General features: G+C 37.0%; 3 protein-coding genes and 1 long non-coding RNA gene across 6 annotated transcripts; 2 read left to right on the top strand and 2 right to left on the bottom strand.

Annotated features, from left to right (window-relative positions):
* The first annotated feature begins 976 nt into the window (after positions 1-976).
* Positions 977-7,786, top strand: LOC110935445 (1-phosphatidylinositol-3-phosphate 5-kinase FAB1B). The gene is made up of 10 exons (XM_022177826.2): positions 977-2,235; positions 2,331-2,999; positions 3,261-3,414; positions 3,513-3,857; positions 3,928-4,970; positions 5,053-5,176; positions 5,247-5,417; positions 5,502-6,785; positions 6,886-7,149; positions 7,245-7,786. The coding sequence occupies exons 1-10, from the start codon at positions 1,646-1,648 to the stop codon at positions 7,548-7,550; spliced, it is 4,950 nt and encodes a 1,649-aa protein (XP_022033518.1). The 5' UTR covers positions 977-1,645; the 3' UTR covers positions 7,551-7,786.
* A 559-nt stretch (positions 7,787-8,345) lies between these two features.
* On the bottom strand, positions 8,346-16,668 carry LOC110935443 (pectinesterase). Its single transcript, XM_035989645.1, has 3 exons — positions 15,642-16,668; positions 15,191-15,514; positions 8,346-8,718 (listed from the first exon to the last, which is right to left on the bottom strand). The coding sequence occupies exons 1-3, from the start codon at positions 16,624-16,626 to the stop codon at positions 8,351-8,353; spliced, it is 1,677 nt and encodes a 558-aa protein (XP_035845538.1). The 5' UTR covers positions 16,627-16,668; the 3' UTR covers positions 8,346-8,350.
* LOC110935444 lies at positions 12,835-14,804 on the top strand. Of its 3 annotated transcripts, none has more exons than XR_002589104.2 (5): positions 12,835-13,071; positions 13,225-13,265; positions 13,678-13,949; positions 14,070-14,171; positions 14,368-14,804. It is a non-coding gene; the product is annotated as an uncharacterized LOC110935444 (long non-coding RNA). The 3 variants fall into 3 exon arrangements; XR_002589102.2 differs by having other exon boundaries at positions 12,836-13,071; positions 14,065-14,171; XR_002589101.2 differs by having other exon boundaries at positions 12,836-13,071; positions 13,678-14,171.
* Positions 16,669-22,209: 5,541 nt separating the features above from the next.
* LOC110935442 (pectinesterase) lies at positions 22,210-25,849 on the bottom strand. Its single transcript, XM_022177824.2, has 2 exons — positions 24,854-25,849; positions 22,210-23,047 (listed from the first exon to the last, which is right to left on the bottom strand). Exons 1-2 carry the CDS (start codon positions 25,770-25,772, stop codon positions 22,356-22,358), a joined length of 1,611 nt encoding a protein of 536 aa, XP_022033516.1. The 5' UTR covers positions 25,773-25,849; the 3' UTR covers positions 22,210-22,355.
* Positions 25,850-27,469: the final 1,620 nt, after the last annotated feature.

Below are 27,469 nucleotides of genomic sequence, written 5' to 3'. Positions count from 1 at the left end.
TTTACACCCAACAATTAACAGGATTTTTTAACTGGGTTGGGTGTAAAGGACTAAACTTGCAACAAAATACCTAGTAAAGGACATCGGCTGTCAACATTTGTTAAAAATGACACCGTCTGAAAAGTGGTATAAAGATAAAAGACAAAACTTGTAATTTTCCTAAATTATTTAGATAATAATAATAAAAAAAGGAAGGCAAAACTATTATTCCATATATAAGTTTGCAAGTTTTTTGTGCATCATAAGTTGTATATTGAGCTTTGGGAGTTTTTCAAAAAACAAACTTGATTTTTTTACTTTAACCTAAAGGTTTTTACCCTTTTCAGTTTTAACCCTACATAATTTGTTTTTTAACTTTAACCCAAAACTTTTCATTATTTGCAATTTAACTTCGCAACTTTTGTCACTTATACTTTTCATCTTTCGCAAATTTTCGTTTTACGTATAGTTCTAAATTTTTTTCGAGTTAATACGACGCAACGTGCATGTGTGGTTCAACGTTTTTACCTCTATTTTCCATGTTTGACAGGTTCGTCTCAACACGTATACCCTAGGTCGAGTCAGTGTAGGTGGTCGATGACGGTTGTGTGACATTAGTACTATTCGACAACGTTTTACGCCTCGCCGCAACGCGGGGTGTGCTTTGGGGTTTTTCAAAGAAAAAATTAGTTATGCATATGGTTGGCGTATCGTTGGCTTTGGGGGTTTTCAAAAAAAAATTGATTTTTTTTTTACTTTTCACCCAAAAGTATTTCATAAATTACTTTTAACCCAAAACTATTTGTTTTATTACTTCTAACCCAAAACTTTTTATCCTAGTTATTTTTAGTTATTAATTAAAAAATAAAATAAAATAAAATAAAAAAGATGAATAGAAATAAGTAAAAAATAAAATAAAAAAGATGAATAGAAAGGAAGAAACCGGGTTCCGGTGATGGATAGATAAAATAAAGTAGTTGAATGAAGAAAAAGCGGTGACATACAACAATAACAATAAAAGTCGTCTTGTTCTACGGTCCCTCACAGTCTCGATCTTCGTTGTTGTACGATTCTTCCTTCCTTCCTTCCTTCCTTCCTTCCTTCCTTCATCATCAAATCGAATCAAATGCCAACCAGATGTTCATCAATTCTGAAACCGATTGCCAAAACAACATAAACAAAAAGGTATTCAACACAACCCCCTTTTCTTCTTCTTCTTCTTCCTCTACTTCTTAACCTAATTTCACCTTTTCACGGACTTCCTCGATCCATCTTCCCTTTCCCCCTTTTCTCTCCATTCCTAATCTCATCCCATATTATTATTATTATTATTCGATTTACTTTTCCTTATTCATCTCTTATCTCTTTATTTATTATTTATGTTTCGGGATATTTACCCATCTGATTAGGTTTCCAACTAGTAATTCCTACTTCACTACACCCAGATTCCTCAACCGATTTCATTTCAATTTTTAGATTTAGATCCAGACTTCAACATCAGAATCATATGTTACAGAAACTACACCTTTTATAGTTGAGGGATTTGATCAAGCTCAAGTGAATCAATCAATCGGTGTATTGAAATCTGATGATATGGTTGTAGACAGATAGATGAGTATTTCACAATGAGTGGTGATAGGATAGGAGGGTTATATATAGTCAGTCCATGGATGCAACGGACAACCCTTTATCTGATCTGTTAGGTGCCTTGAAATCTTGGGGGGTCCCTCGGCGGCAGTCTGACCCGGTTAACGTGTCGAGGGACTTTTGGATGCCCGATCAGAGTTGCAGGGTATGCTACGACTGTGATTCCCAGTTTACTTTGTTCAATCGAAGGCATCACTGTAGGTTTTGTGGTCGTGTTTTCTGCGCCAAGTGTACTCAAAATTTTGTCCCCGCGCCATCGTCTAGTGTTGTAAGGGAAGAGAGTGGGAAGATCAGGGTCTGTAATTATTGTTTTAAGCAATGGAAGCAAGGTGGCTTGGCTGATCAAGAGATCCAGGACAGTAACCTGGATCTCAGCACTTCACCGTCTGCTGCTAGTTACATCAGTACGAAATCCAGTGGCACTGCTGACAGTAGTTGCATAACTTTTACATCTGCAGTCAGCTCTTTTCAACAGCATCCTAATCATTGTCAATCTTTAGTAATGGAATCAAATCTAGACGAGCACAACTCAGTCGCAACAAAGAACGATGAGCAACAAGTTGATGTGGGAAATCATTCTCCTACTCGATCTGAGTTCGGCATGAACAGGTTTTTTGTTTTTACATTTTGTTTGCTTGATCATATTGTGTTGTGAATGAAGTTTTTGTTGAATTTATGATATATTTGTGTTTTATTGACATCAGGGGTGATGACTTGGAGGATGACTTCGCTTATTCAAGGCATCTTTCACAGGCTGATAATGCGTATTACGATGAACTTCATCTAGATGACTATGGGTCCCGCAAGGTTCATCCAGATGGAGTAGCTGCTGATGCAAGCAGCTCTTCTTTACAAAACAGTTTCGAGAAAAAAGAAGATGAACATGATGTTGGTGATGAATGTGAAGCATCGTCATCCTCTTTATATGCTGCACAAGACATTAATTCTGAACCTGTAGATTTCGAGAACAATGGAGAGCTATGGCTACCTCCTGAACCTGAAGACGAAGAAGATGAAAAGGACGCTCTTTTATTTGACGACGACGAAAATGAAGATGGCGATGGTGTTGGAGAGTGGGGATATGGCAATATGGGGAGTGGAGAATTTCGAAACAGGGATAGGTCAAATGAAGAACACAAGAAAGCTATGAAGAATGTAGTTGATGGACACTTTAGAGCTTTAGTATCTCAGCTGCTGCAGGCTGAGAATCTTGCTGTAAATGAAGATGAAAAAGATAATTGGTTAGAAATTATAACGTCACTTTCATGGGAGGCTGCATCGTTGCTAAAACCAGATACAAGCAAAGGCGGTGGAATGGATCCTGGTGGTTATGTCAAGATTAAGTGTTTAGCAGCTGGACGTCCTTCTGACAGGTATAAGTTTTGCATCACTACCATATTTGTAAATCTTTAGCTGCACTTTAAGCCAATGGTGTATTGAGTGAGCAATATCAGTCAGTCACTTGTGAAATTGCATTTATTTAGAGTAGGTCATTGTTTTTTTAAGGTTTTGCCCTTTGTGTATGGTTCTGTTTATTTGTGGCTTACACTAATTAGTTTGAGATGAAAGGCTTCTTGTCGTTGTCTCATTTGCACGTTATCCTTTGCTTCATGTAATGTTCCTTGTTTCTCCAGTATGGTGGTGAAAGGAGTTGTTTGTAAAAAAAACGTGGCTCATAGACGAATGACATCAAGAATAGAAAAGCCGAGATTTTTAATTCTTGGAGGGGCTCTGGAGTATCAGCGAGTTTCTAACCTCCTTTCAAGCTTTGATACTTTATTGCAACAGGTTGCACTTCTTTTCTTCTATTATTGTTATCCTAGTGTTAGTTGAGTTAAAAGTCCCACTTTAACCTTTTACTTATATGATATTATCTTTTTGTTTAGGAAATGGATCATTTAAGGATGGCAGTGGCAAAGATAGATGCACACCAGCCTGATGTTCTTCTGGTAGAGAAATCAGTTTCACGTTACGCACAAGAATACCTTTTGGCAAAAGATATATCCCTTGTATTGAATATAAAAAGGCCACTTTTGGAGCGAATAGCTCGTTGCACCGGTGCTCAGATAGTCCCTTCAATCGATCATCTTTCATCTCAGAAATTGGGATACTGTGACATGTTCCATGTTGAGAAGTTTGTAGAAGAACATGGAAGTGCAGGGCAAAATGGGAAGAAATTGGTAAAGACATTGATGTACTTTGAAGGCTGCCCAAAGCCCTTTGGTTGCACGGTAAGAAATTGTTAAAGACAAAATGTAGCCTTTTTTATGTGTGTTACAATTTGTTATTTAATTGCGTCAGATATTGCTGAGAGGTGCGAGTGGTGATGAACTGAAGAAAGTGAAGCATGTGGTTCAGTATGGAGTTTTTGCAGCCTATCATTTGGCTTTGGAGACGTCGTTTCTTGCTGATGAAGGAGCCTCACTTCCAGAATTACCCTTGAATTCTCCGTTAACCGTTGCGCTTCCCGAGAAGGCGTCAACCATTGATCGATCAATTTCGACAATACCTGGTTTTACACTCTCCATGAATGACGCTGAACCATCATCTAGGTCAAACAGTCTTCCTATGTCAGATGTGTTTTCTTCGATAATGAATCAAAAGTCACAAACAATGCTTTTGCCACTTGTGGAATCTAATACCCGTAAGTTTCAAAACAAACCTCTTACTTCCGTTCTTGACAGTTCCACCCCAATGTCCGATGGTTCAGATGCAACAAAGGATTCCTCTGAAGCAGTAACGACTAACGGCGACTTGGTTAAAAGTTCACCGATTAGTGATGACATGGAACATATCGACCATTTTTTGGACGGAAAGAATGGTGGTGGTGGTGGTTCGAAGGAAGAGTTCCCTCCAACACCGTCAGATCATCAGAGCATTTTGGTATCGTTGTCATCTCGGTGTGTGTGGAAAGGGACTGTATGTGAACGGTCTCACCTATTTCGCATCAAATACTATGGAAATTTTGATAAACCGTTGGGACGTTTTCTGCGAGATAATTTGTTTGATCAAGGGTATAGATGTCCTTCATGTGAGATGCCTTCAGAAGCACATGTACAATGTTACACGCATAGGCAAGGCACGTTAACGATATCTGTGAAGAAATTGACGGGATTACCCTTACCAGGAGAAAAAGATGGTAAGATTTGGATGTGGCATAGGTGCCTGAAGTGTCCACGGGTTAACGGGTTGCTTCCTTCGACTCGAAGAATTGTGATGTCAGATGCTGCTTGGGGTTTATCGTTTGGAAAGTTTTTGGAACTTAGTTTTTCTAACCATGCTGCTGCCAGCAGGGTTGCTAACTGTGGCCATTCTCTGCATCGTGACTGCCTTCGCTTTTATGGGTAATTCATTCTCTCTTGATCCTGCATTATTCATAATTGTTCTCATTCATTTTTATGTCATATTGTATTGTGGGTGCTGCAGGTTTGGAAAAATGGTTGCTTGTTTTCGGTATGCATCAATTAATGTCCACTCTGTTTACCTTCCTCCTTCCAAGCTTGTTTTCAAATTTGAGAATCAGGAGTGGATACAAACTGAAGTTAATGAGGTTTGATTTTTGATTCAAAGTAACCAATACTGAAATTTGTGTAGTTTAATTGTATGTAATGCATCTGCAGGTTGTTAGTCGGGCTGAGTTATTATTTTCCGAGATTCTGAATGCACTGACTCAGATTTCCGAGAAGAAATTTGGGAAAATGTCATCTCATAATAACACAAATATGTCACAATCAAGACGTCACATAGCCGAATTGGAAGAGATGTTACAGAAGGAGAAAACCGAATTTGAGGTCACAAAAATCTCACTTCTTTTTTTTTAATCAAGTTTTGGTAGATATGCGGTTAACAAGTGTGATATATAAAAATATTTTCAGGAGTCACTTGAAAAGATATTAAACCAGAAAGACCAAGGCATTATTGATATTTTTGAGATCAACCGATTGCGAAGGCAGTTGGTGTTTCAGTCTTATGTGTGGGACCACCGACTAGTGTATGCAGCTAGTGCTAGTAGCAATGGTCCTCGAGGTGATTTGGATAACGTAAAATCTGAAAATGTGGATAAAGTAAACGGATTACTTCCTGATTCAGATGTTGGTGAGACTACTGATACGAAGCAAATTCAGTCTGAAGTAACACTGGATTCAAGCCCTAAAGAAGAAAACAGTTCTGATACAGGCGTTCATAGGGTGGTTTCTGAAGGGCAGTTATCAGTTATGGCTAGTTTATCAGACACCCTAGATGCTGCATGGACTGGTAACCTCCCGGGTTCCGATCTGAACGATACAGATGATAAGGGTGATCATGCTGAAGACCATCATACACCATCATCACTTCCGTCTCCTACACCGTCTACAAAAGGTTCCGAAAGTGTAGAAGATTCGTCAAGCTGGTTTAGCATGCCGTTTTTAAACTTCTATCGTTCTTTAAATAGAAATCTATTACCGTCTAGCCAGAAACTCGAAGCCCTAAACGATTACAAGCCCGTTTATATCCGGGAATCAGAACTCCAAGGCGGGGCCCGGTTGCTTCTATCCGTGGGTATTAACGACATTGTTGTCCCGGTGTACGATGACGAGCCAACAAGTATCATATCCTACGTGTTGCTGTCCCATGATTATGTTACACAGATGTCTGATGAACTAAAAGACGGGGAATCTATTTTTTCGTCGCAATCTGCTGACTCAGCGATGTTTCAGTCTTTCAGCAGTTTCGATGATGCAACGCTGGAATCTGTTAAAAGCGGCGGGGACGAGAGTTTATTGTTATCCATGTCGGGATCTCGTGGGTCCCTGGCTTTAGATCCGTTGTCGTACACAAAGGCTTTGCATGCAAGAGTTGAATTTTCAGATGATGGGAAAGTGAAATACAGTGTGACATGTTACTATGCGAAACGGTTTGAAGCGTTAAGGAGGCTGTGTTGTCCTTCCGAGATGGATTATATAAGGTCTTTAAGTCGGTGTAAGAAGTGGGGTGCACAAGGTGGTAAAAGCAACGTTTTCTTTGCGAAAACTTTAGATGACCGGTTTATAATTAAGCAGGTTACAAAAACAGAATTGGAGTCGTTTATTAAATTTGCTCCTGCTTACTTTAAGTATATTTCTGAATCTATTGGTACTGGTAGCCCTACATGTCTTGCAAAGATTTTGGGCATTTATCAGGTATGCATCTGTTTCTTCTTTCTTTCTTCTTTTGTTGTGCTATTCGTTGTCATTTTGTATTTGTGAGCGTATTTGTTTGTTTGTTTGTTTGTGTGTAAAGGTGACTAAGCAAATGAAAGGGGGAAAAGAAATGAAAATGGACGTGCTTGTTATGGAGAATCTTCTGTTTGGAAGGAATTTGTCACGGCTTTATGATCTTAAAGGATCTTCAAGGTCACGTTATAATCCTGATTCGAGTGGGAGTAATAAGGTTTTACTGGATCAGAATTTGATTGAAGCAATGCCAACGTCTCCGATATTTGTGGGAAATAAAGCTAAACGATTGTTGGAACGAGCTGTTTGGAATGATACTGCGTTTCTTGCTGTAAGTCGGTTAGTTTGTATGTATGTTTGTTTATCTTAGATATGAAGGAAGATGGTATATATATTTATTTATTATGTTTGGATTGGATGATGCAGTCAATTGATGTGATGGACTATTCATTGTTGGTTGGGGTGGATGAAGAGAAACACGAGCTGGTGCTTGGGATTATTGATTTCATGAGACAGTACACATGGGACAAACATCTTGAAACATGGGTGAAGGCCTCTGGAATTCTTGGAGGGCCGAAAGCTCCTCCAACGGTGATTTCGCCGAAACAGTATAAGAAAAGATTTAGGAAGGCAATGACAACGTACTTCCTAATGGTGCCCGATCAGTGGTCTCCGCCTGCTGTTGTGCCAACCAAGTCCCAAGCAGATCTCTCTGAAGCCGGGAATGAATGAATGAACGGTGTTGGTGTATGTATATTTTGATGATTGTCAGATATATATATATATATATATATTTATAGTTGGTTTTATAATTCATTTTTGAGCATCATCAATCAGTATTCTCTAAAAAGATGGGTGTTATTTGTTGCTTTCATCATGGCGGTGAAGAAGAAAAGTGTTATTACAAGAAAGTTTTGTACATTTGTGTTTGTTATGTGAATATTTGGTTTATTGTTGTGACTTGTGAATATGGAGTGTTTGTTGCATGCTAAGATATGTTGAAGAAAACCAAGGCATTTTGTTTTGTGGGTGGTTTAGAAAATCACAAGCGTTTATAGATAATTTTTAAACGCTCGGCAATCCTATGATTTTTTAACCACATTAAAATAAAATAAAGGGTAAATTACTTTTTGAGTCCAAAAGTAAAAAGTTTAACGACCTAAGTCCCTATAAGCATTTTCTTTAACCATTTGAGTCATTTTGAGTTCAAATTTTAACCTTTTGAATCCAATTTTTTGGACTCAAATCGTTATAAAATAAACAAAATTGGACTCAAAACGTTATAAAATAAATGGCTAGGGACTCAGGGCGTTAAACTTTTTGATTTTCGATTCAAGTGGTTAAAACCACTAAAACACAGGAGCTCAAAAAGTAATTTACTCTAAAATAAAATAAAAATCTAAAAACTAACCACCAATTTTCCTTCAAATAGAAATAGTTAAGATGGAAAATTACTAGATCTTTTCTTTATTATCAAATTTATTATGTATCTATACACTTGGCCCTCCCTATATACTACATGGAGCTTTGATTCATAATCCAGGCCAAAAAGGGAAGTCCGTGTGTGGCAACCAACCCCAGCCATTAATGAATCTTGCCACAGTAAATTGTCTTGCCTCATTTTTATCCTTGATCACACCCCACCCTTTCCACCTAACCCTCTTCGACGTGTTCGACCCGGGCCCTGAGTTTTGGTACTCTCGATAATACAGCGTGTCCAACGCAAAATCCCCATCCCATGGGTACCATCCTTCCTTCCTTATCACGTCACTGATTATCGAATCCATCACCACCGTTCTTGAAAACTCCTTCCAAGGCCTTCCCAGATACGTTGGAAAATCCTTTTGAACCGCCTTTAGCTCATTAGTTGCTCGGATGTTGCATTTGTGAATCACAATCACTAGTACATAAATAGGCAAAAGATGCCACAGGATTTTCAAAAGATGCGGTTGGTAGGTTGCAACCGCATCTTTTGATTCATATGATAAAGCCATGTATTCATTTGGAAAAAAGTATCGCCCAAAAGATGCGGGTCGAATGAAACCGCATCTTTTACATCTTTTGATTCATCCGATTAATTCATGCATTTAGTTTGAAAAAAAGCATCGCACAAAAGATGCGGTTCTAGTGTAACCGTATCTTTTGCATGTATGAAAAATCAACAACAGCCTCTCTTGATATTAATTTCAAATTTTAATTATTATCTTCTTCGTTTAATAATACCTGAAACAATAGATTTCAAAATTTGATCTATCATCTTTTCCTTTAGAAAAAGGTTGATTTTGGGCGGCCTGGGAATATAGGTTTTGGGCGGTTCACTCACAAAACCGCTGAAAATCGATTTTTTGATTTTTGTTTTTTAACTTTTCCAATTAAATATACTAGCTTAAAAACATATCCAAACGCCCATAATCCCTTTTTCTATTTTCTCATTATTTTGTTTGAGCAATTAAATTATAAACGCCTAAAAAACATAGATTAAAAAAATTATTTTTCACAATAGATTATAACTAGGTTAGTCCCCGTGTGTTACACGGGTTGAACAATTTAAACTATATAGTATAGATATTTTCTGTAAATGCAAAACAAAGACAGAGACATTTACATACCATATTGACATAAATGAGTTAATGTAAATGTAACCCATCAACTCGTACATATTAATTAATGTCGTAGAGTTCGATAAGACGACTCTAATGTCAGTCGAATGAGGTCAATCAGAGTCTATTTGATACCCTTTGTACGACTTCTTATTTTTTGAATCTTTGTATTTGATTCTAAACCTATTATTAATATTATTGATAATAATTTTAGTTATATATATCAATAATATTATATATATATATATCAATAATATATTTAGTCTAACATATTAATATTATTATGAATTTCGAAACTTGTTTAGCTAGGATTTAAGATTCTATTGAAGTTTTAGTTTAACAATAGGTTATTGAATTAATAATAAGAATTTGTATTAGATTAGATTAAATATTATTATTTGTATTAGATTAGATTAAATATTATTATTATTATTATTAGTATTATTAATAATTTTAATCAATTAAATAAGAGAATGACAAGTGTCCAAAACAGGTTTCTTTTATTATATAGTATAGATTTATTTTTTATCACTGAATTCACTCATCATTTGATACCAAGGTGTATTAGATATATATTTTTTTAAATGGCAAAGTTGGATCACTAACGTACCATTGGACTAGCATCGTGTCACCAGCAGAATCACTCGACCATATCCATCTCCACGAGCCATAATACTTATACACCAATTCAGAAGGAAATCCAATAAATATGAGAAATCCCCTCTTGAAGGAATCGAACCCAGGACCTATTGGTCCCAAAGCTTTAACCCACCCCAAAGATGCCACTAGGCTATAAGTCTATAGGGTATGGGGTTTGGGTTGGGGCGTGGGTTGGCTGAAAACGCCCAAGCCACCACCCCGGGGGCTTGGGTTGGGGCGTGGGTTTGGGCGTGGCCCTTGGGGCTTGGGTTTGAAGCCGGGCGTGGGGCGGACTAGCAAGATGACATGGCGGGCTCTCAATGGCTAAACCAATCTCATGCCCCCAACCCAAGCCCCACCATACCCCATGGGCGTGGGTTTGAGTTTGTTTTCCACATGTCAACTCATGCCCCCAAACCCACGCCTACCATACCCCATAGCCTAAAGCCATGAGCATATTACATATTTATTATTCATGTCTTTTTTATATTCGTAACGTGCGATGGTAATTATACAACCCCAAAAATTGTTTGACATCTTTATAAAACGCGCATAACATTAAATGCGTCGTATATGGTTTTTTACTTACATTAAATAATGCTACAATACAACGCGTATAGTGATATATGCGTCGTATAGAATTTTTATGTGTAGAACTACTATTTTTACAAACTTCTTTATACGATATTTATAGTTTTAAAAAGTTTTTTTAAAAAATCTAAAAAGATTAACCATATGAGACTATACGGCATGATACTATAATATACTACACATATACGATATTTTTGACCACTGTGATTCATCAAGGCCTAATGTAATCTGTTAAGATATATATGATCTACTATTGTACACTGTAAACCATTAAGGCAAATATGGTTCGTTAAGACGTACACGATTTACTAATGTCTTTTGTAATCTATTAAGGCCCAATATGATCCGTTAGGACACATATGATCTATTATTGTCCATTGTGATCTTCTAAGGCCTAATATGCTCTGTTAAGACGTATATAATATATTATTGTTCAGTGTGATCCATTAAGGCCCAATATGGTCCATTAAGACGTACAAGATTTATTATCATCTTTTGTTATCCATTAAGGCCCAATATGATCCGTTAGGACACATGTGATCTATCATCGTCCATTGTGATCCTGTAAGGCCTAATATGATTTGTTAAGACATACATGATATATTATTGTCCACTGTGATCCATTAAGGCCCAATATGGTCCGTTAAGGCGTATATGATCTATTATTGTCCATTATGAATTTGCCGTATAATGATGTTTTCTTTTGTCCATTGTTGACTGCCTAATCGCACCCAAGAACCACCCAAAAGGCAACTACTCACTCAAAATCCAACCTGACCCGCCCAAATACCCCACCCGCCAAAACCTACCCTATCAATACATAATCTCCAACGCCTCCAAAATCTCCAATGTGAACAGTCTAGCCTTAACCCTCCAAAACCTCTAACGTGAAATGTCGCACCATCGACTCCGATCGTGAACGGGCAATTGCTACTCGTTATCAACATGCAATATTTTGTTCTCGTTGTATATTTATTTTTTACTCTATATCTCTCTGACTCACTAACTCATGCGTGCGCACATACACACACTCCACACATGTGCGACTACAAAGTACTTAATGTTTTTATTTTCCTAGTTCTACGTTTTGTTATCAGCCTGTATCCCGAGCCTAAAAACAAGCTCGTTTAATAAACGAGCCCAAATGTTGGCTGTCGAGCTCGAGCCAGCTCACGAGCCTAAACGAACCCATTTTTTATAAATTTTAATTGATATATATATATATATATATAGAAAAAGTATATTGTACATTACGGCTTAACGTACTTCACGTACAACAACGTGCGTGATTTGTTCTATAACATGCGTGATTAATGCTTTCAATATGCGTGATTATTGTGTTTCAACATGCGTGATTTTGGATTTTTGAGATACAACGTGCATGATTTTAAAATGAACGTGTGTAATTACCTGTCGTACGTGATGTACGTTAAGCCGTAATGTATGTTAACCTTATATATATATATATATATATATATATATAGAGGGGTTAACATACAAAACGCCTTATCGTACTTCACGTATGCGACATGCATAACCATCAGATCAGGGCTTAATAACGCATGGATCAGTTGGTTGTGTGATAATCACGCATTGGGGGTACAAAATCACGCATGGGAGCCCTATAATCACGCATGGGATACAAATCACGCACGTTAAAGTTGATCAAAAAAAATCACGCAAGTTATATATGTTGTCGCGTACGTTAATGTACGTTAAGGCGTTTTGTACATTATACTTTCTCTCTCTCTCTCTCTCTATATATATATATATATATATATATATAATTTATATTTAAATAATCATAAATACTAGTTATAAAAAATAAAAAAATAATTAAATTATATGTAAATAATAAGTGTAAACAAGTTAAGTCTGACCCGAGCTCGAACTTGAAAAACTACCAATAAACCGGGTTTGAGCATTAGAAACAAAGCTCGAAATGAGCTCGAGCTCAAGTTTTCATTAGTTAAACGAGCTCGAACTCGTGCTCGCCTCGTTTGCAACCCTCACGGATCACACTTCTTTATTTTAGATATAATTTATAACATTTTTAGTTTACTTTAATATCCTTTGGCTGAATTCAGTTTATTTATATGATTTAAAAGAAATAATAATCTACGTTTTGTTAATTTTCAATACAATTTAAGTTTCCCTCCTATATCTCTTTTCCCTCAAATTGAATTCCCACTCAAAATTTCCCACTTTTAAAAGTTAACCGCCCATTCATTAATTCCCCTTTCTCCCCTACATCTCAGCCATAAATCGGTTCCCCTGCCCCCAAATCCAACTGCGATAAACAGAGAGATTGAGTTGTGGATGATTCTTAAAGATGATTTGATCACAGTTGCTCACCGTTACAGCGACGAAGGATTCTCTCTATATCTCTTGTTGTCCACTGCACTACGTTCGCACCACCACATGTAACTTTCAATTCAGCCTTCCCATTGCATTTCAACTCCGTTAAATCACATTTGATTTAATGTATTTGACGCTTGAGCTTGATAAGGGATTTTGATTGTTATTGTTCATTGTACTCTTAAATTAAATTCGTATTTTTATTTGGTGCTTTGCAGTTTGCACACAATCTATTTGATGAAATGCCACATAGAGCTGGGTAAGTTTAATTTGATTATATTTCGATTTTGCTAACATGTTTAAGATATTTATGTTGTAGCCAATTGACTTCTAACATCTTTGTTTGAAAGTTGATGTTAAAATTTTGTTTTTATAATTACCTGTTGAACTTATTTTATCTTTTTTGGTTGAGATTTTTTTTATCTTGACTTTCTTTTTAAGTGCTTATCTTCATGGCTTGTTAGATCAATTGTTTTGTGGAAAAATATTGGGTTTCAAAGCAACAAAACTAATTAGACTAAAACAATATATGGAGGGCTTTCTCATAGCTATGTGCTCTACTAGTACTTCTCACAGTTGTATCTATGCATATGTTCTGAAGTCCAATGAAACTATTTCTATTACACATATATTTGAAGTGTTAACTGTGATTATGTTATTGTTCATGATAGGAATTCTGGAAATATCCTTTTGGTCATAGTCCTTGCAATATGCATCTAGGGTGGTATCCATGGTTGTAAAAGTCCCGCCTAGGCTCCGAGTATTCCCCGAGTACTCGCTACAAGGTAGGCTGCCGAGGCACGAGTACTGGTCTCCCAGGCCAATTACTCCCCGAGTAATCTCCGCCTAAGCCGAGTACTTCCCGAGTACTCCCGAATCCGACTAGGGAGCGCCTAACGACTTTTGCAACCATGGTGGTATCCCTTTTGGAGAACAATTGTCTGTAAGTCCAAGGCACTCTCCTATTCGTCCTTCTTCAAGGGTATATCATCCTTTTAATTTATTTTATACATTTAGATATTTTGTTTTTTTTGTTTTTCAAAAATGGAATACACAAGAGAAGACTTCGGATGAGGAAATTGAATCTATGGTCCTAGACTTGATGGAGCGTTGGATTAAGGAGGTGTTTGGGGTCCGGACATGAACTCCGTAAAGGTATCTCAAGGTTAGCTCAAATTCCACCATTTAATGTTCATTTATATTTAACGGGATAACAAAAAAAATTGCTTTTAGTATAAAGATATGTATTGATACACAATGATCTTTCTAGTTTTAAAGCCTTTTCTTACTGTTCCTAACGTATATAATATATATTTCCATATACATAATTGTTATTTAATGTCTTCATTTGGTAATCACAGGAGCTAGCGAGATTGTTTTTGCACATGAAAAGCAGATAATTGTCAAAAGCCATCAGTGAGATACGATAATATTAACCATGTGTAACACAGACCGCGCCCGTGTATCAGTCTAGTCTCTTAATGACATGTTTTTGCAATGTAGTTCGTGCTGCTATACAGTTGAAATTTGATTTTCATAGGGCACTGTTTGAGTTAGTTTAAAGAACTTTTCTTCTCTACAATTCCGGTTGCAAGCATGGATTGAAGATGTTGGTTTGGGTTAAAAGTATGAAGACATCGGTCGGTTCAGGAAGTTATTGTATATCACTTTCATATTTAGAGTTATATGTATTGTTGTGTTAGAGGAAAACTTTTGTAATAGTGTGTTACTTTGAAAACTTTGTATTTTATATTCTTAGGTTGTATTATATTCATTCTAATTAATTTTGTTTTTTATATATTTTATTTTAAATTTTAGACAATTTGTTAATCATGGGAATTTATATATATATATATATATATATATATATTATTTACTCTAAACGCCAACAGATGCGGTTTTAGAACCCCATCTCTTGAGTATATTAGGAATAGTTTTTTGTTAATATATCAAAAGATGCGGTTCTAGAACCGCATTTCTAGAGAATATTATGGAAAAGTAGTTTTTTGTTAATATTTCAAAAGATGCGGTTCTTTCAAAAGATGCGGTTCTAAAACCGTATCTCTTGGAACCGCATCTCTTAGCATATAGCCAAAAGATGCCTTGCTATAAGATGCGGGTCTAAAACCGCATTTCATAGCCAATTTAACCGCATCTTTTGATCAAATCTGTACTAGTGAATGCCCGTGGCTTGGTTTTTGTCCGTCCGCCCTTGTGCTGTCACCATGTTACTTTGGCGCGGATTAGGCTTGCGGATCATGATGTCGCAGGACTGGAAAACGGCTGCTGCATTGCCGAATATGAAATCGATTGTGCCTGTTATGAAGCACTTGATGTAGAACTGACGGTTAGAGTGGACGTAAAGGGTGTCTTGATAGCCTTCAAAGCCACATTTATAGAATGCGGATAGATCGGATCCAACACGTAGTGCCACTGCTTGATGGCCTGACGCCCCTGCCGTATTTTGAAATGTGATATCTCGTGCCAAGAATCCCTCGCCCAAGACGCCTATTTTCATGATTTTTCCATACATTTAGACATGTGACAGAAAATTTAATTATTTTTCATTCCTCAAATTAAACTCTATGCTAAAATGAACACTTGTTTGATGCAAGCAGAGCAGATGAGCGCTAACCTACGGTTGCGGAGGTGGTGGTAGTGGTGCCATCGCAGGCTGCGACGTTCTTGTTCCCGGTTATAATGGTTTGATCTCTTCCCTCCCCAACAAACATTATGTTATGTTTGCTTCTTGGAACATTAACATACTCCTTGTACGTCCCTGCCGTTATCTTTATGACAAATCTCCTAGTGCTTTTGTTGGGGGCAGCATCCACCGCAGCCTGCACTGTCGTGAAGTTTCCCTTCCCGTTCTTTGCCACAATTACGTTAGGCCTCATTCCCACAAACTTGAACAGTTTTCTGTCTCTCGCGGATAACCACTCGGGCCACATAATCCCCTTCTTCGCCTGGCCAACTGGTTTATTAAACTCTTGGTTGTTGGCAGCAATATCTGTGTCAGTCATGCTCTTAATCATAGCCAACACGTTGCTACACATCTTTCCCCCAAGCTCCTGGTCTTGGATAGTTATAAACTCGTGGGACCGCTTACTGCATTCAGAATGATCATGTTGGGAGAGGGCGTCTAAGCAGGTTTCCTTGTTAGTGATGATGGTGCTCATTAGCGTATTGAGGTCATCGGCATATTGGGGAAGAGGTTTCTTGGTTGGGTAGTCTTTGAGGTATTGAATGAGGGTGTGGAGTTGCTCTAGATTTGCAACTTCCATATCTAAGCAGTCAAGAAGAGCCATTTTGGCATGTTTGGGGGTGGTTGTGGTTGTGGTTGTAAGGTGGGTGATGGTGGCTTCAATGGTGGCCTTTGTTTTGTTGAGGGTGAGTTGGATGACATCTTTTTTAGTTGCGATGTGGGTGTGGGTGATATCTGAGAGGGTGTTGTAGCATATGTCCGGATATAAGGTGGTGCTGCATGAGGAAGTGATAATATTGTTGGCATGATTAAGCTGGGAGGAAGGTAGTAACAGTGAAGAAGCAAAAAGAATTAATAATAATAATAAAAGTGGCATTATTATTGTTGTTATGTTTTTGTTGCTGGGGTTGGACATGCAGTAAGTAAGTTTTATATAATTGTGGATATATATATATGACATGTGATGAATAAATCAATTCACGGCTCATAGTTGTTGAGAAAAGAGTGGTGTTTTATTTGAAATGTCGGGTAAAATGCAGGCAGTAGTTTGGGATAGGAAGTTAAACGTACTGTTCATAATCACCCGGTAACATGACAATTTCTTTTTTAATTAATCACGCTTTTAAGATGGAAAACCTCCTTAATTACGTACGTGCACTTTTTTATTGATATCAAAGACTCCATCGGCAAATTACCAATAGATTATCCATGTCCATTCTACCTTGGATTTTCAGTTGCTAAATTCATATACAAGCTTGTTCTCTTACGCTCTGTTCCCGAGTTAACTTAACGAGAGATAAGAAAAGAAAGTAAAAGTGAGAAAGGAAAGGACGAGAAAGGAAAAAAAAAAAGATGACTTTCCCTCCGCTTCCTCCCAAATCGGAAGGAAAGAAAAATTAAAGAATTTAGCCTAGTTTTCCTGTCATTTCCTTTCTTTTCCTTCCTTAAATGAAACTCGGGAACACGACATGTTTTATTCTCCTTTCTTTTCCTTCCTTAAATGAAACTCTGGAACACAAAATATTTTTACTTTCTTTTTGTTTCCTTTCCTTTCCTCCCGTTAGTAAACTCTGGAACACAGTGTTAAAGTCTTTTCAATTTTCACTCGGCCCTGGAGGGCCCGATATTTCGAAGGACACATTATTTAAAAAAAAAAAACCCAACATGCATATGTAAAAATTTTTAATTTAATAGGGTATATATACCCATACAAACACCAACATAGGTCTATTTACAAAACTATTCTTATGGTTTAGATTAGTTATTAGCCCATTAGCATTAGATTTAGACCTTTAGTGAGACCAATACCCAATTTCGTTAAGGTCTAAGGACACGTTTTTTCAAGCTCAAACAAGGTACACGAATTCTCACTAGTACATCACTAGACGTGTTAGGAATTTGTAAGATCCCAACTATGTTACGTTTAAAATTGTTAAGAACCGATGACTAGTTACCAAAAAAATTACTCTTGGTAAGAAAAAATGCATGGTATTTTAAGACGCATGGGAACAAAGTGTTAGATGAGTAATAAAGGTTGCTGATAAGTTGGTGTCTTTGATAAAGTTGAAAATGTAACATGCTATGGATAGCAAGTTATCAGTTATTAGTGTGTATATATGATATGAATGTAAAGAGGATATTATTAGTTGGCATGGGAGTTAGTAGGTTGTTAGGCATATATATAGATGAGTGTATTGTATGTTTTCTTCAGTTAACAGAAAATGAAATGAAAATACAGCCAGCTGATACTTACTTGTTTATGGTATCCGAGACGCATAGCTCCTAACTTTCCGGCACGCAATCTGTTAGCCATATCTATATCGGCTATCTTTTCTTTCCATTTTCTGATCAATCTTCTTCGCTTCTCTCCACTGCCCTCTTCTAATCATCTTTCAGTCATCCTGATCCTACTTTCTGATTCATTTATCTACTTTTCCGGTGAACTGTTTCTGATAAGTTTTCTTCACCGACTACTCAGTCATCAACAATCATTCAAATTCAAACAACATATTTCCTAATATCACTAATAACCTGGAATGGATGATACGAATTTCCTAAATTATGAAAACTTTAGGCCCCTGAACTAGAATCACAACCGATTAAATTATGAAAACTTATGTCTCTGCCTTCATCATCGCTAATATAATATTTAATTCAGAGGTACCCCATCTTTCTCTCAACTTTGGCAACCTATTGAAGAATTGTTTCACCAACAAGCTTTTGCCAGCAAAAACCTTTATCCAACATCTCTAAAACAAGAAAACAAAACTATTACTGAATTTTGTGATATTTGTTGTAACCAATTGGTGGTGATCAACATATAACATATGGTTGTTTAGTGTTACAAATTCTGAATGGATTGCATCCATATTTTCGAAGGTTTATTGAGAATCAAGATGTCAAACCTACATATTTCCAATTGAAAGAAAAATTCTTAACTCGTGAGGTTTGTTTAAAGCAACACATCTACTCCACCTCTGTTACAATTGTTGCCATGGCAACACCACACACTCTGCAAATTCATTGAATACTTCTGTTGTTTGTCAAATATGTGATAAAATCGGGCATAAAGCAGCAACTTATTATCACCGTTTTTCACCAGCAAATCAATCCCGTCAATGTGGTGGTGGTGGTGGAAGATGGAGGTCTGACAATAGGGGTAGGAATGGTTATCGCTGTAGTTATTATGGTACGTCTCTCACCATTACTGGTGTTGGCTATGCCTATCTTCATTTATCTTGCCAAACTATTTAACCTAAACACGTTCTTGTAGTTCTTAATATTGCCAAACTCTTACTTTCTATTACTCAGCTTGTTATTGAGCATCCTATGTTTATTATGTTTTAACATTTTGGATTGAGTATTCAGACACTCGATGGATAACACCTCCACCACACGCATGGTCGTCCACGCCAGCTGTATTCAGTGATTGTTGTTGCCGTTGTTCCTTGAAAGACATGGCACACTCTGCTTAGACGTCTTTCTGATGTTGTGATCACTAGATTTTCGTTTTTACATTTTACGAATAAATCCATGTATTCACATTGTACTGTTTGTGGTATCTCGAAATCTAACACGATTACCATTTGATTGTTGTTTCTTATTCAATAGTACCTTTATATGTGATTCATTGTGATATTTGGGGTGCATCCCCTCTCTTATGTCTCGTGATGGTTTCAGATACTTTACTACGTTTATTGATGATTTTAGTAGATTTACATGGATTTATCTATTGACACATCACTCTTAGGAGGTTGATTCATTCCATCATTTTGAACCGCTTGTTAATAATCTATACTTATGCACCATTAAACACCTTTATTGTGATGGTGCTCCCGAGCTTATTCATGGACCGATGGCTTGATATCAGTTTGAATCGGGAATCGCTTATCGTATTTCATGTCCATACACACCCTAACAAAATAACAAAATACGGTTGTTGAGCGGAAAAACAACCATCCTTCTGAGATTGCTCGTGCTCTTTTGTTTCATGCGCATTTACCAAAGAAATTTTGGTATGGTGCTTATGCCATTGTAGCTTCTCTCGTTAAACGGTTACCTTCACCAATTCTTCACTACTCCTCTCCGTTTGAGACATTGTTCGGTTCTCGATCGGATTATTCTATTCTTCTTACTTTTGGGTGTTTGTGCTATTCATTTCTTGGTGATACTCGGGTGGATAAACTTGCCAAGAATTACTCCCACATGTTAATGGCTCTAACGTTGCACCCAAATCATTTGTCACCAAAGATGAGAACCTCTTGACAACCCTCTCTTTCTTGCATGGCGTGCTGATGATCAACAAGCAATTATAAATCTCCAAGCCTCATTATCCGAAAAGGTCGTTTCCATCGTCGTCGCCCTCAGTACCGCTCGACAAATCTGGTTGGCACTAGAAGCAACTTTCTATAATGCTTCGATTGAGCGAGTTCATAACTTGGGTGACCAAATTCGGCTATCTTTGAAAGAGGATAAGATCGTGGATGAGTATGGCTGCTCGTTCAAACTTCCATGTGATCAGGTGGGTGTCGTTGACCACCCTTTCAACCTAAATGACCAAGTGCACTGGTTCCTTTGTGGCATTGGTCTGTCGTTTAAAAGTTTCTTTACATCTATTTGGTCAATTTCCCCACCGCCTAACTTTGCGAATCTTCTCGCCAGAGCCAAAGGAGATGAGTTGTTTGTTCGGGATATCCATGGACCCTCCACACCATCGGTTGATTTCTCAGCCCAAATGGGTCGCCCGTCGACTCCCACATGTGGTTGTGGTGGCCGCTTTAACCATGGCTCGGAGTGTTCCAGAGGTCACGGTCGTGGTCGCCGGCAACCTCATTGTCAACTTTGTAGGTCGAACGTTCTTTTAGGATGCTTTAATAAAGAAACGGGATATGGAGAGGCTTGAAAGAACAAAGAAACAAGAAGATGGAAAAAGGACTTGGTTGTAAGGCAGTGGCCACGCATTGTAAGACCAAATTAGACCATAAGCTGGAGGGGCAGTAACCTACGGGAATGATGTAGGCTATGATGTTTGAATGGGGCGTAGGCCCCCCTAACCCCCACCATATCTTATGGCTCGACTTTGGAATTGAGGGTATAAAAGGAAAAAAATAGGTTTTCCAGGATATCGTTAATTCTAATCCGTCCCCGGGGATGTAGAGGCGACTTTTGGGGGCCAACATCAAGACTGCTGAAGATTCCAATTATACCAATCATCTTTCCATCCTGCAACATCAACTTTGAAGATCCAATCCACGTCATGACCGACCAATCTTTTGGTGGTTTCCTCCGGGTGGAGGATTCTCGTAAGTAGACAGTTAAACCTGGGTTTTTCTTGTATTTGGAATATGTAATCTAACCATTCAATGCTTGTTGCTTAATGTTCATTTTGTTTGATTTCAAAATATTATCTTTTATTCGAAAGCTTGTTTTTAAGCCCTCATTTCTCGAGAGTTCTAGTAATTGGGAGTCATTGAACTGGGGTTAGTTTCATTTGGTACATTATAATTGATAATTAAGCGATAAACCTTTCATTGTTCAATCCAAGTAAATTGTCCTCGTTATTACACCTAATAATTTAACTTGTTAATTATGTCCATGTGATTTCCTAACTTAAAACTAAGTTTCTGAATCTACTTTGAATCTAAAACCAGAGGAATCACTTCTCCTCACAATTGTTTACAACTTCCTTAATTAATCCGTTAACCTAGATCCTTAAACAACTCTCAAATGATCAATTTTCTTTTCCGTACAATTTCATAATTTCTAAAGAAGCAATTAAACAACAACGCTTTTGATCGGAGTGTCGCGCTCCGGTCAAAAATATTTATCAGCCCGAATTACCCTTAACTATGAGTTAGTGGTAGTACAGGGTCGATCCACGAGGAGTCTGTGGTTTGTGTACGGATGTGATTGATTGTAAAGTGTGTCACTTTTATGAAGGTTGCAAATGGTTTAAATTGAATGGTTGTTTGTTTGAAGAGATGTCGAATTAAACCAACAAGTTTGTTTTTAATTACTCAACTATAAAAACTTGAATGATTGCACCCCCAATGCAATGCCACCTGCCAAATGTGTTGGGTTGGGGCCATCGTTTATGCTAAATGTGTCTATGATGAATTCTTCTCCAAGATGTTGCCAGTTGTGTCTCTTTTCATCACAGTTAAATATTAGCAGTGATCAATTTGATTACTTTCCAGTGATCATAAGAGTTGGCTTCATTTTGTTCTGGACAACTGTCAGCGTGCCTTCAAATGTTGACACTTTTGGTCAGGAGTACTGTGAAGGTCTCTTAGTTGGGTTATATAACTTTTCAGCTAGATTTTTCTAGTGTTGTGTTACCAACATCAAATATAAGTTAGATTGCAACTTTTGTATATCTCTTTGATAGATAGATAGATACCAGTTGTTAAACTACTAAAATCAACGGAATCTTTGTATAAATATTTGTGGTGGGTTATATATAATAATAATAGGTGATTAAATAGACATACGCCATCACTTACGTGCATCATACTAGCTTGTAATAATATTTATGAAATGATGGTGATGATACAATACATCCTGCTGCACAAATTAAGCCCAATGGCTTTTATTAGGAACTAAAAGTATTACAGGAACGCCATCAATACGCATAAGTAGCAAGCATTACAAGCCAAGCGAGTAAGGGAAACCAGTAGACTGCAACCAACTACCTCCGTCAATGAAGCTTCCAGGAGTAAAACTCTGGGCTTCTGCATCACTTGTAAACACACCCCACCCTGGCCATGTGACCCTTTTAGACGTATCAGCCCCAACCCCGGTGTTTTTGTACTCTCGGTAATACAGCGTGTCAAGCGCGAAGTCCCCATCCCACGGGTACCATCCTGCAGGGTTGATCACATCAGTAATGGATGACTGCATCACCACTGTTCTCGAATACAACTTCCATGGCCTTCCCAGATACGTTGGATAACTCCCTTGAACAGGTTGGAGGTCAGAGGTTGCAGCAATTCTACATTTCTGGATAACAATGCCCGTGTTTTGGTTAGGGTCTGTTCGTCCTTGAGCTGTGAGCATATTCTTTTGCTTGGGACCGGGGAGACGGGCTTGGATATCGCAGTCTTGTAGGACAACTGCTGCATTGCCAAAAATGAAATCAACTGTGCCCACCACCATGCAGCTGTAGTAAAACTGGCGATTGGAGTGGACGTAAAGGGTGTCTTGATAGGCTAGGATACCGCATCTATAGAATGCTGATAAATCAGATCCAACACGTAGTGCAACAGCTTGTTCCCCAGACGGCCCTGCGGCATTTTGAAACGTAATATCTCGGGCCAAGAATCCATCACCCACCGCGGCTGCCACATATATCAAACATAACCATTTAAACTGCAACACAAATAGTTTGATGCTACATCACATGTATATGTTTGTTACATTTTAACAAGTAAAAAAGGGTACTAGCTAGTCCAAACAACTTAATCCGTAGATGTTGTCGGTTCGATTACAGGAAAAATAACCGCGCACAAATGAATTGGTAGGTTTTGAGTAAACCTAAAAAATCGGTCGAAGCCACCGGTTTTAAAACCATAACTGGTATACCGACAGTTTCAAAACTTTGGTGCAATTATAAGGGTAAAGTGGTTTTATATTTTATTATATTGTTATCTTTTTTTTGGTGAGAAAGTGATTTTAGTGGTTTTATATCATTTTGTTATATTATTATTTTAGGTGAAAGTGATTTCAAGTTGGAAAAGCGAAATATTCAAAAGTGGGTGATTTTTAGGTGAAAGTGATTTCATTTAAAATACAAAATAAAAACTAGCTGATTTGGCCCACTGGTTAGTGATAATTCCTGTCTAAAGAAAAGGGAAAGGGTCATTTCTAACTTTTTCTCATATTAAATTAAAACATGTGTCATAAAAAAATATCATTATACCCGTACGGCAAATAATAGATGAATAATGTAGTATGTGGATCAAGTTAAGTACCATTTTATTTTATAAATATATTAGCTATTATCTTTTGTTATCACTTGTAAATATGGGTGTTCAATATCTGAATCGAACTCAAAAACTCGAAATTCAAATCAATTACAAGACTCGATATCGGCTTTTGAATATTCGAATTTGATTAAGTTAAACTCGGTTTTGCCGTAAAACTGAATCGAACCATGCACACCCCTAAGATTTTATGTGTTCAAGTCGGATTCGAAAAACTGAAAATTTGATTTGGTTGAATCTGATTCGAGTTTACTAAATGAATTACGAATTGAATTCGAATCCGATTCAAATTCGGTAATCGAATTCAAATCCAAGTTTAAAATTTCAAAATTCGAATAATTTGATTCGAGTATTCGAAATCAATTAGTTGAACAATCTTACTTGTATAGTCGTAGTCTTCTTCATGTTAATATATATTGCTTTCAAACATATACATTCATAGTTATTTCAGAGGAACAATAGTATTTTAAACAAAGATAAATCATGCATATAGATTGCAAGGTGCAATATTATATATCGATTCGTTCTTTGATCTATCTAATGTTAAACTAAGATAAAATCATGCATATAGATCGCAAGGTGTAATATAATATATCGATTCGCTCTTTGATCTATCTAATACATTAATTTATTAGTCCAGATTATTATATTTTTTTCGTTTTTTTATGATAAAGCATCATGATTCATGATATGCTAGCTAATCTATATCTTGATATAAAAAAAAAAAAAAAAGAAAGAAAGAAAAGAAAAAACAAACCTGTTGAAAGACAAAACCTCACATGCATGTGATTCATTTTTATTTGAAACACAGATATACCATACCTTGAAATCGTTTTGGTTTTCTCGTAATCAGGGCAAGTAAGTCAACGAATTCGGTGTGACCTAAATACAATTTTTTACTCCCTTTTTTACAGAAAATATGAGACAGAAATGTGTCAAATTAAAAATAAAAGATGTAAATTTGGGTGGCATTTTTCAATGAAATTGGTTCTAAGAGGATTTCCTTTTTCTTTTTGCTTAAAAAAAAATTTAACTTCAACCTTTTAATGTTTATTTCCTTTTTTTTAATTCAGACATCATCTTCTAATCCTAATCATAGATCTACACTTTTGTAGAAATACTTAAAACTACAAAGTTTGAGCTTTAGTATTGGATACTAACCTACGGTTGCAGAGTTGAAGGTGGTGTTACCGCCGGCAACGCTCTCGCTTGCCGTAATAATTGTGTTACTTCTTCCGTCCCCGATAAACATCAAGTTTGTTTTGCCGCTTGGAATATTGACATTCTCCCTGTAAACACCCGCCTTTATTTTTATCACGTACCTGGTTGCGCTTTTGGATGGTGCTGCTGCTACAGCCGCCGCCACTGTCGTATAGTCTCCACTACCGTCAGCTGCCACATATACATTTGGTGTTTCCGTCCCCGACTGCAACAACCTCCTGTCTCCCGCAGACAACCACTCTGGCCACATGATCTCCTCCCCCTTAACCATTTTAATTTTGACATCTGATGCCATATCGGATTCTGTCATGTTCTTAATCATAGCTAGTACATTGCTACACATCTTTCCTCCACGGTCTTGACCTTTAAATATTGATTTGCGCAGCAGCTTAGATGGTGCATCGTGAGATAAGCCATCCAAGCAGGTTTCTTTGTTGGTGATGGCGGTACTCATGAACGTTTTAAGATCATCTGCATGTCTGGGGCGAAGAGGTTTCGTTGTTGGATACGTCTTGAGGTCTTGGATCACCATGTCGATTCGTCGTAGGGTTTCAGCTCCTAGCTCTAAGCAGTCATGGAGAGCGGCTTTGGCCCGGTTGGTGAGATTGGCGTTGGTCGCGAGGTGGTTTATGGTGTTAAGACTGGATTGGATGGTGTCCTTTGTTTTGTTGATGGTGAGTTGGATCAAATCTTTTTTAGTTGCAGTGGTGGTAGGTGGGATGGTGGATGATAGGGTGGAGTAGCAAAGGTGTGGATACAAGGTGGCGGTACATGATGATTTGATGAGCGATAAGGATCCATGAACAACATCGGAAGTGATTAAAAGTAATGATACAAAGAGAACTAAACGTTTAAACATTTTGATTATGATCCTAGGGATATGATCAAAGTGTGGTGATGATGATCATAGTGTAGCTAGTGTCGTATTTATATTAACATATATGGTCATGAACCATCCACTACCTACCTTTATTATTAAATTTGTGCCATATACATGTGATAAAACTAATCATCATGTCGTCTTATATATTAATAATTACCAGAAAGTTAAAGGTGTCAAGATTCTAACAATGAGATTTAATATGATGCATGTTTTTTTATAATTTCGGTCGTTCATATCCACTAGTAATTGGGTTTAAACGAACGCACATTGAAAAACTATTTTCCCTAAAATAACATTGATCAGTAACACTTGTTTTCACATAGCTGTAACTTATTCTATTTTGAGATCTTAATTATACTTTGAAATGAAATGAAGCATGCATTTTACATAGATTCTGTGAATTATAGAAAACGCTTTTGGGATTAAGAAAATCAAGATGATATTATATGCTAAGGCCAATAATAGAAAAGTTGGCATTATGTTATAAGTCGACATCTACAACTAATTTAGCCAAAATCAATTATTATACAGAGTTAGGCCGAAATCTGAGTGTCCTTATTGATCGTGCTTTAATATAGATTGTGACACTGAAGTTGATAAAGTAATTGACTTATGCCTGTGAATATAATTGCGCACCAGAAGAAATCAATTAATAAAAGGAACAAAGAAAATAGAATCATGAACAAATGCTTCAAGCTTCTTATTGATGAATAGTCATGACCATTACAAGAAAATTGAAAACAGAATGAATGAATTAAACTACAATCAGATAGACCCAGCTTATTAAAACTAATTCCCAAATCCTTAACGACCATTAACAAACTATTCTCAGAACTAACACAATCAACACCTCAAGTTACAAACAAGCACCCTCATAATTTGACTAACTTGCCATTTAAAGATAAAACTTTGACTTTTCACACTATATTTCACAATCTCCATCTAGTGTGTAAGTCAAAAGTAGAAACCAAAAACATCCAAATCCAAATTTAAGCAATGTGCAACTTCTGCAAACAGTACACAAACTTAGACCCAGGTAAAAATATCAGCTACATTCTCTTTTGTATCCACATACTCAACTGTGATTTCCTTAGAACTAACTAATCACATCCAGCTTAACATTAATACACTACTAGAACACAACTTTTTTTGCTAGAAAAGTTTCTGACAAATTTCTCACAACTCAATATTTACGACAAATTCCCAACGAAAAGTAAAACAAAAAACAACCCTATAATTTCCAACAAGTTTACGTCAAAATTCTCACAAGACCTATATTTACGCAATTTTGTCACAACGTTAACATTGTTTCCGACAAATTTCCCACAATTTATAATTTTTTATTTCTAAGCTTTTGTCATTTAACAAAAAATAGAACAAATTTGGTTGTTGCTAACACCAGTTTCCCACATATTTGCGACAAGTTTGGTTGTCGCAAACGTGGTTGTTTTCTAGTAGTGATATGTGATCTTTCATGAAAAACTTGATGTTTTGACAACTGAATAGCATCTTGATCGATGTCGAAAGATCAGTAAAAAGCAAGTTTAAAATTCGATCCTAAGTACCTTTACTAGCAAGGGTGACTAGGGTCGTCTCCAAAGGGAATTCGTAGTTAGTGTTGATTGTAGAAACCTAGATTAGCTTAAAACTAAGAAAAACTAATGCTTTAGTTG

This window comes from Helianthus annuus, chromosome 4 (assembly GCF_002127325.2).
Source record: "Helianthus annuus cultivar XRQ/B chromosome 4, HanXRQr2.0-SUNRISE, whole genome shotgun sequence".
NCBI classification, from domain to species: Eukaryota; Viridiplantae; Streptophyta; class Magnoliopsida; order Asterales; family Asteraceae; genus Helianthus; species Helianthus annuus.
The sequence above is the reverse complement of the archived record's forward strand: the minus strand, read 5'-3'. Positions and strand labels throughout refer to the sequence as shown.

Coding starts and splice junctions, on each gene's coding strand:
- LOC110935445 (XM_022177826.2), top strand. CDS start 1,646: ATGGATGCAACGGACAACCCTTTATCTGATCTGTTAGGTGCCTTGAAA. Junction 2,236..2,330: donor TCTGAGTTCGGCATGAACAG/GTTTTTTGTTTT, acceptor TATTGACATCAG/GGGTGATGACTTGGAGGATG. Junction 7,150..7,244: donor ATGATACTGCGTTTCTTGCT/GTAAGTCGGTTA, acceptor TGGATGATGCAG/TCAATTGATGTGATGGACTA.
- LOC110935443 (XM_035989645.1), bottom strand. CDS start 16,626: ATGTCCAACCCCAGCAACAAAAACATAACAACAATAATAATGCCACTT. Junction 15,515..15,641: donor CACCACCTCCGCAACCGTAG/GTTAGCGCTCAT, acceptor TCATGAAAATAG/GCGTCTTGGGCGAGGGATTC. Junction 8,719..15,190: donor GGACAAAAACCAAGCCACGG/GCATTCACTAGT, acceptor TTTATGTACTAG/TGATTGTGATTCACAAATGC.
- LOC110935442 (XM_022177824.2), bottom strand. CDS start 25,772: ATGTTTAAACGTTTAGTTCTCTTTGTATCATTACTTTTAATCACTTCC. Junction 23,048..24,853: donor CTTCAACTCTGCAACCGTAG/GTTAGTATCCAA, acceptor TATATGTGGCAG/CCGCGGTGGGTGATGGATTC.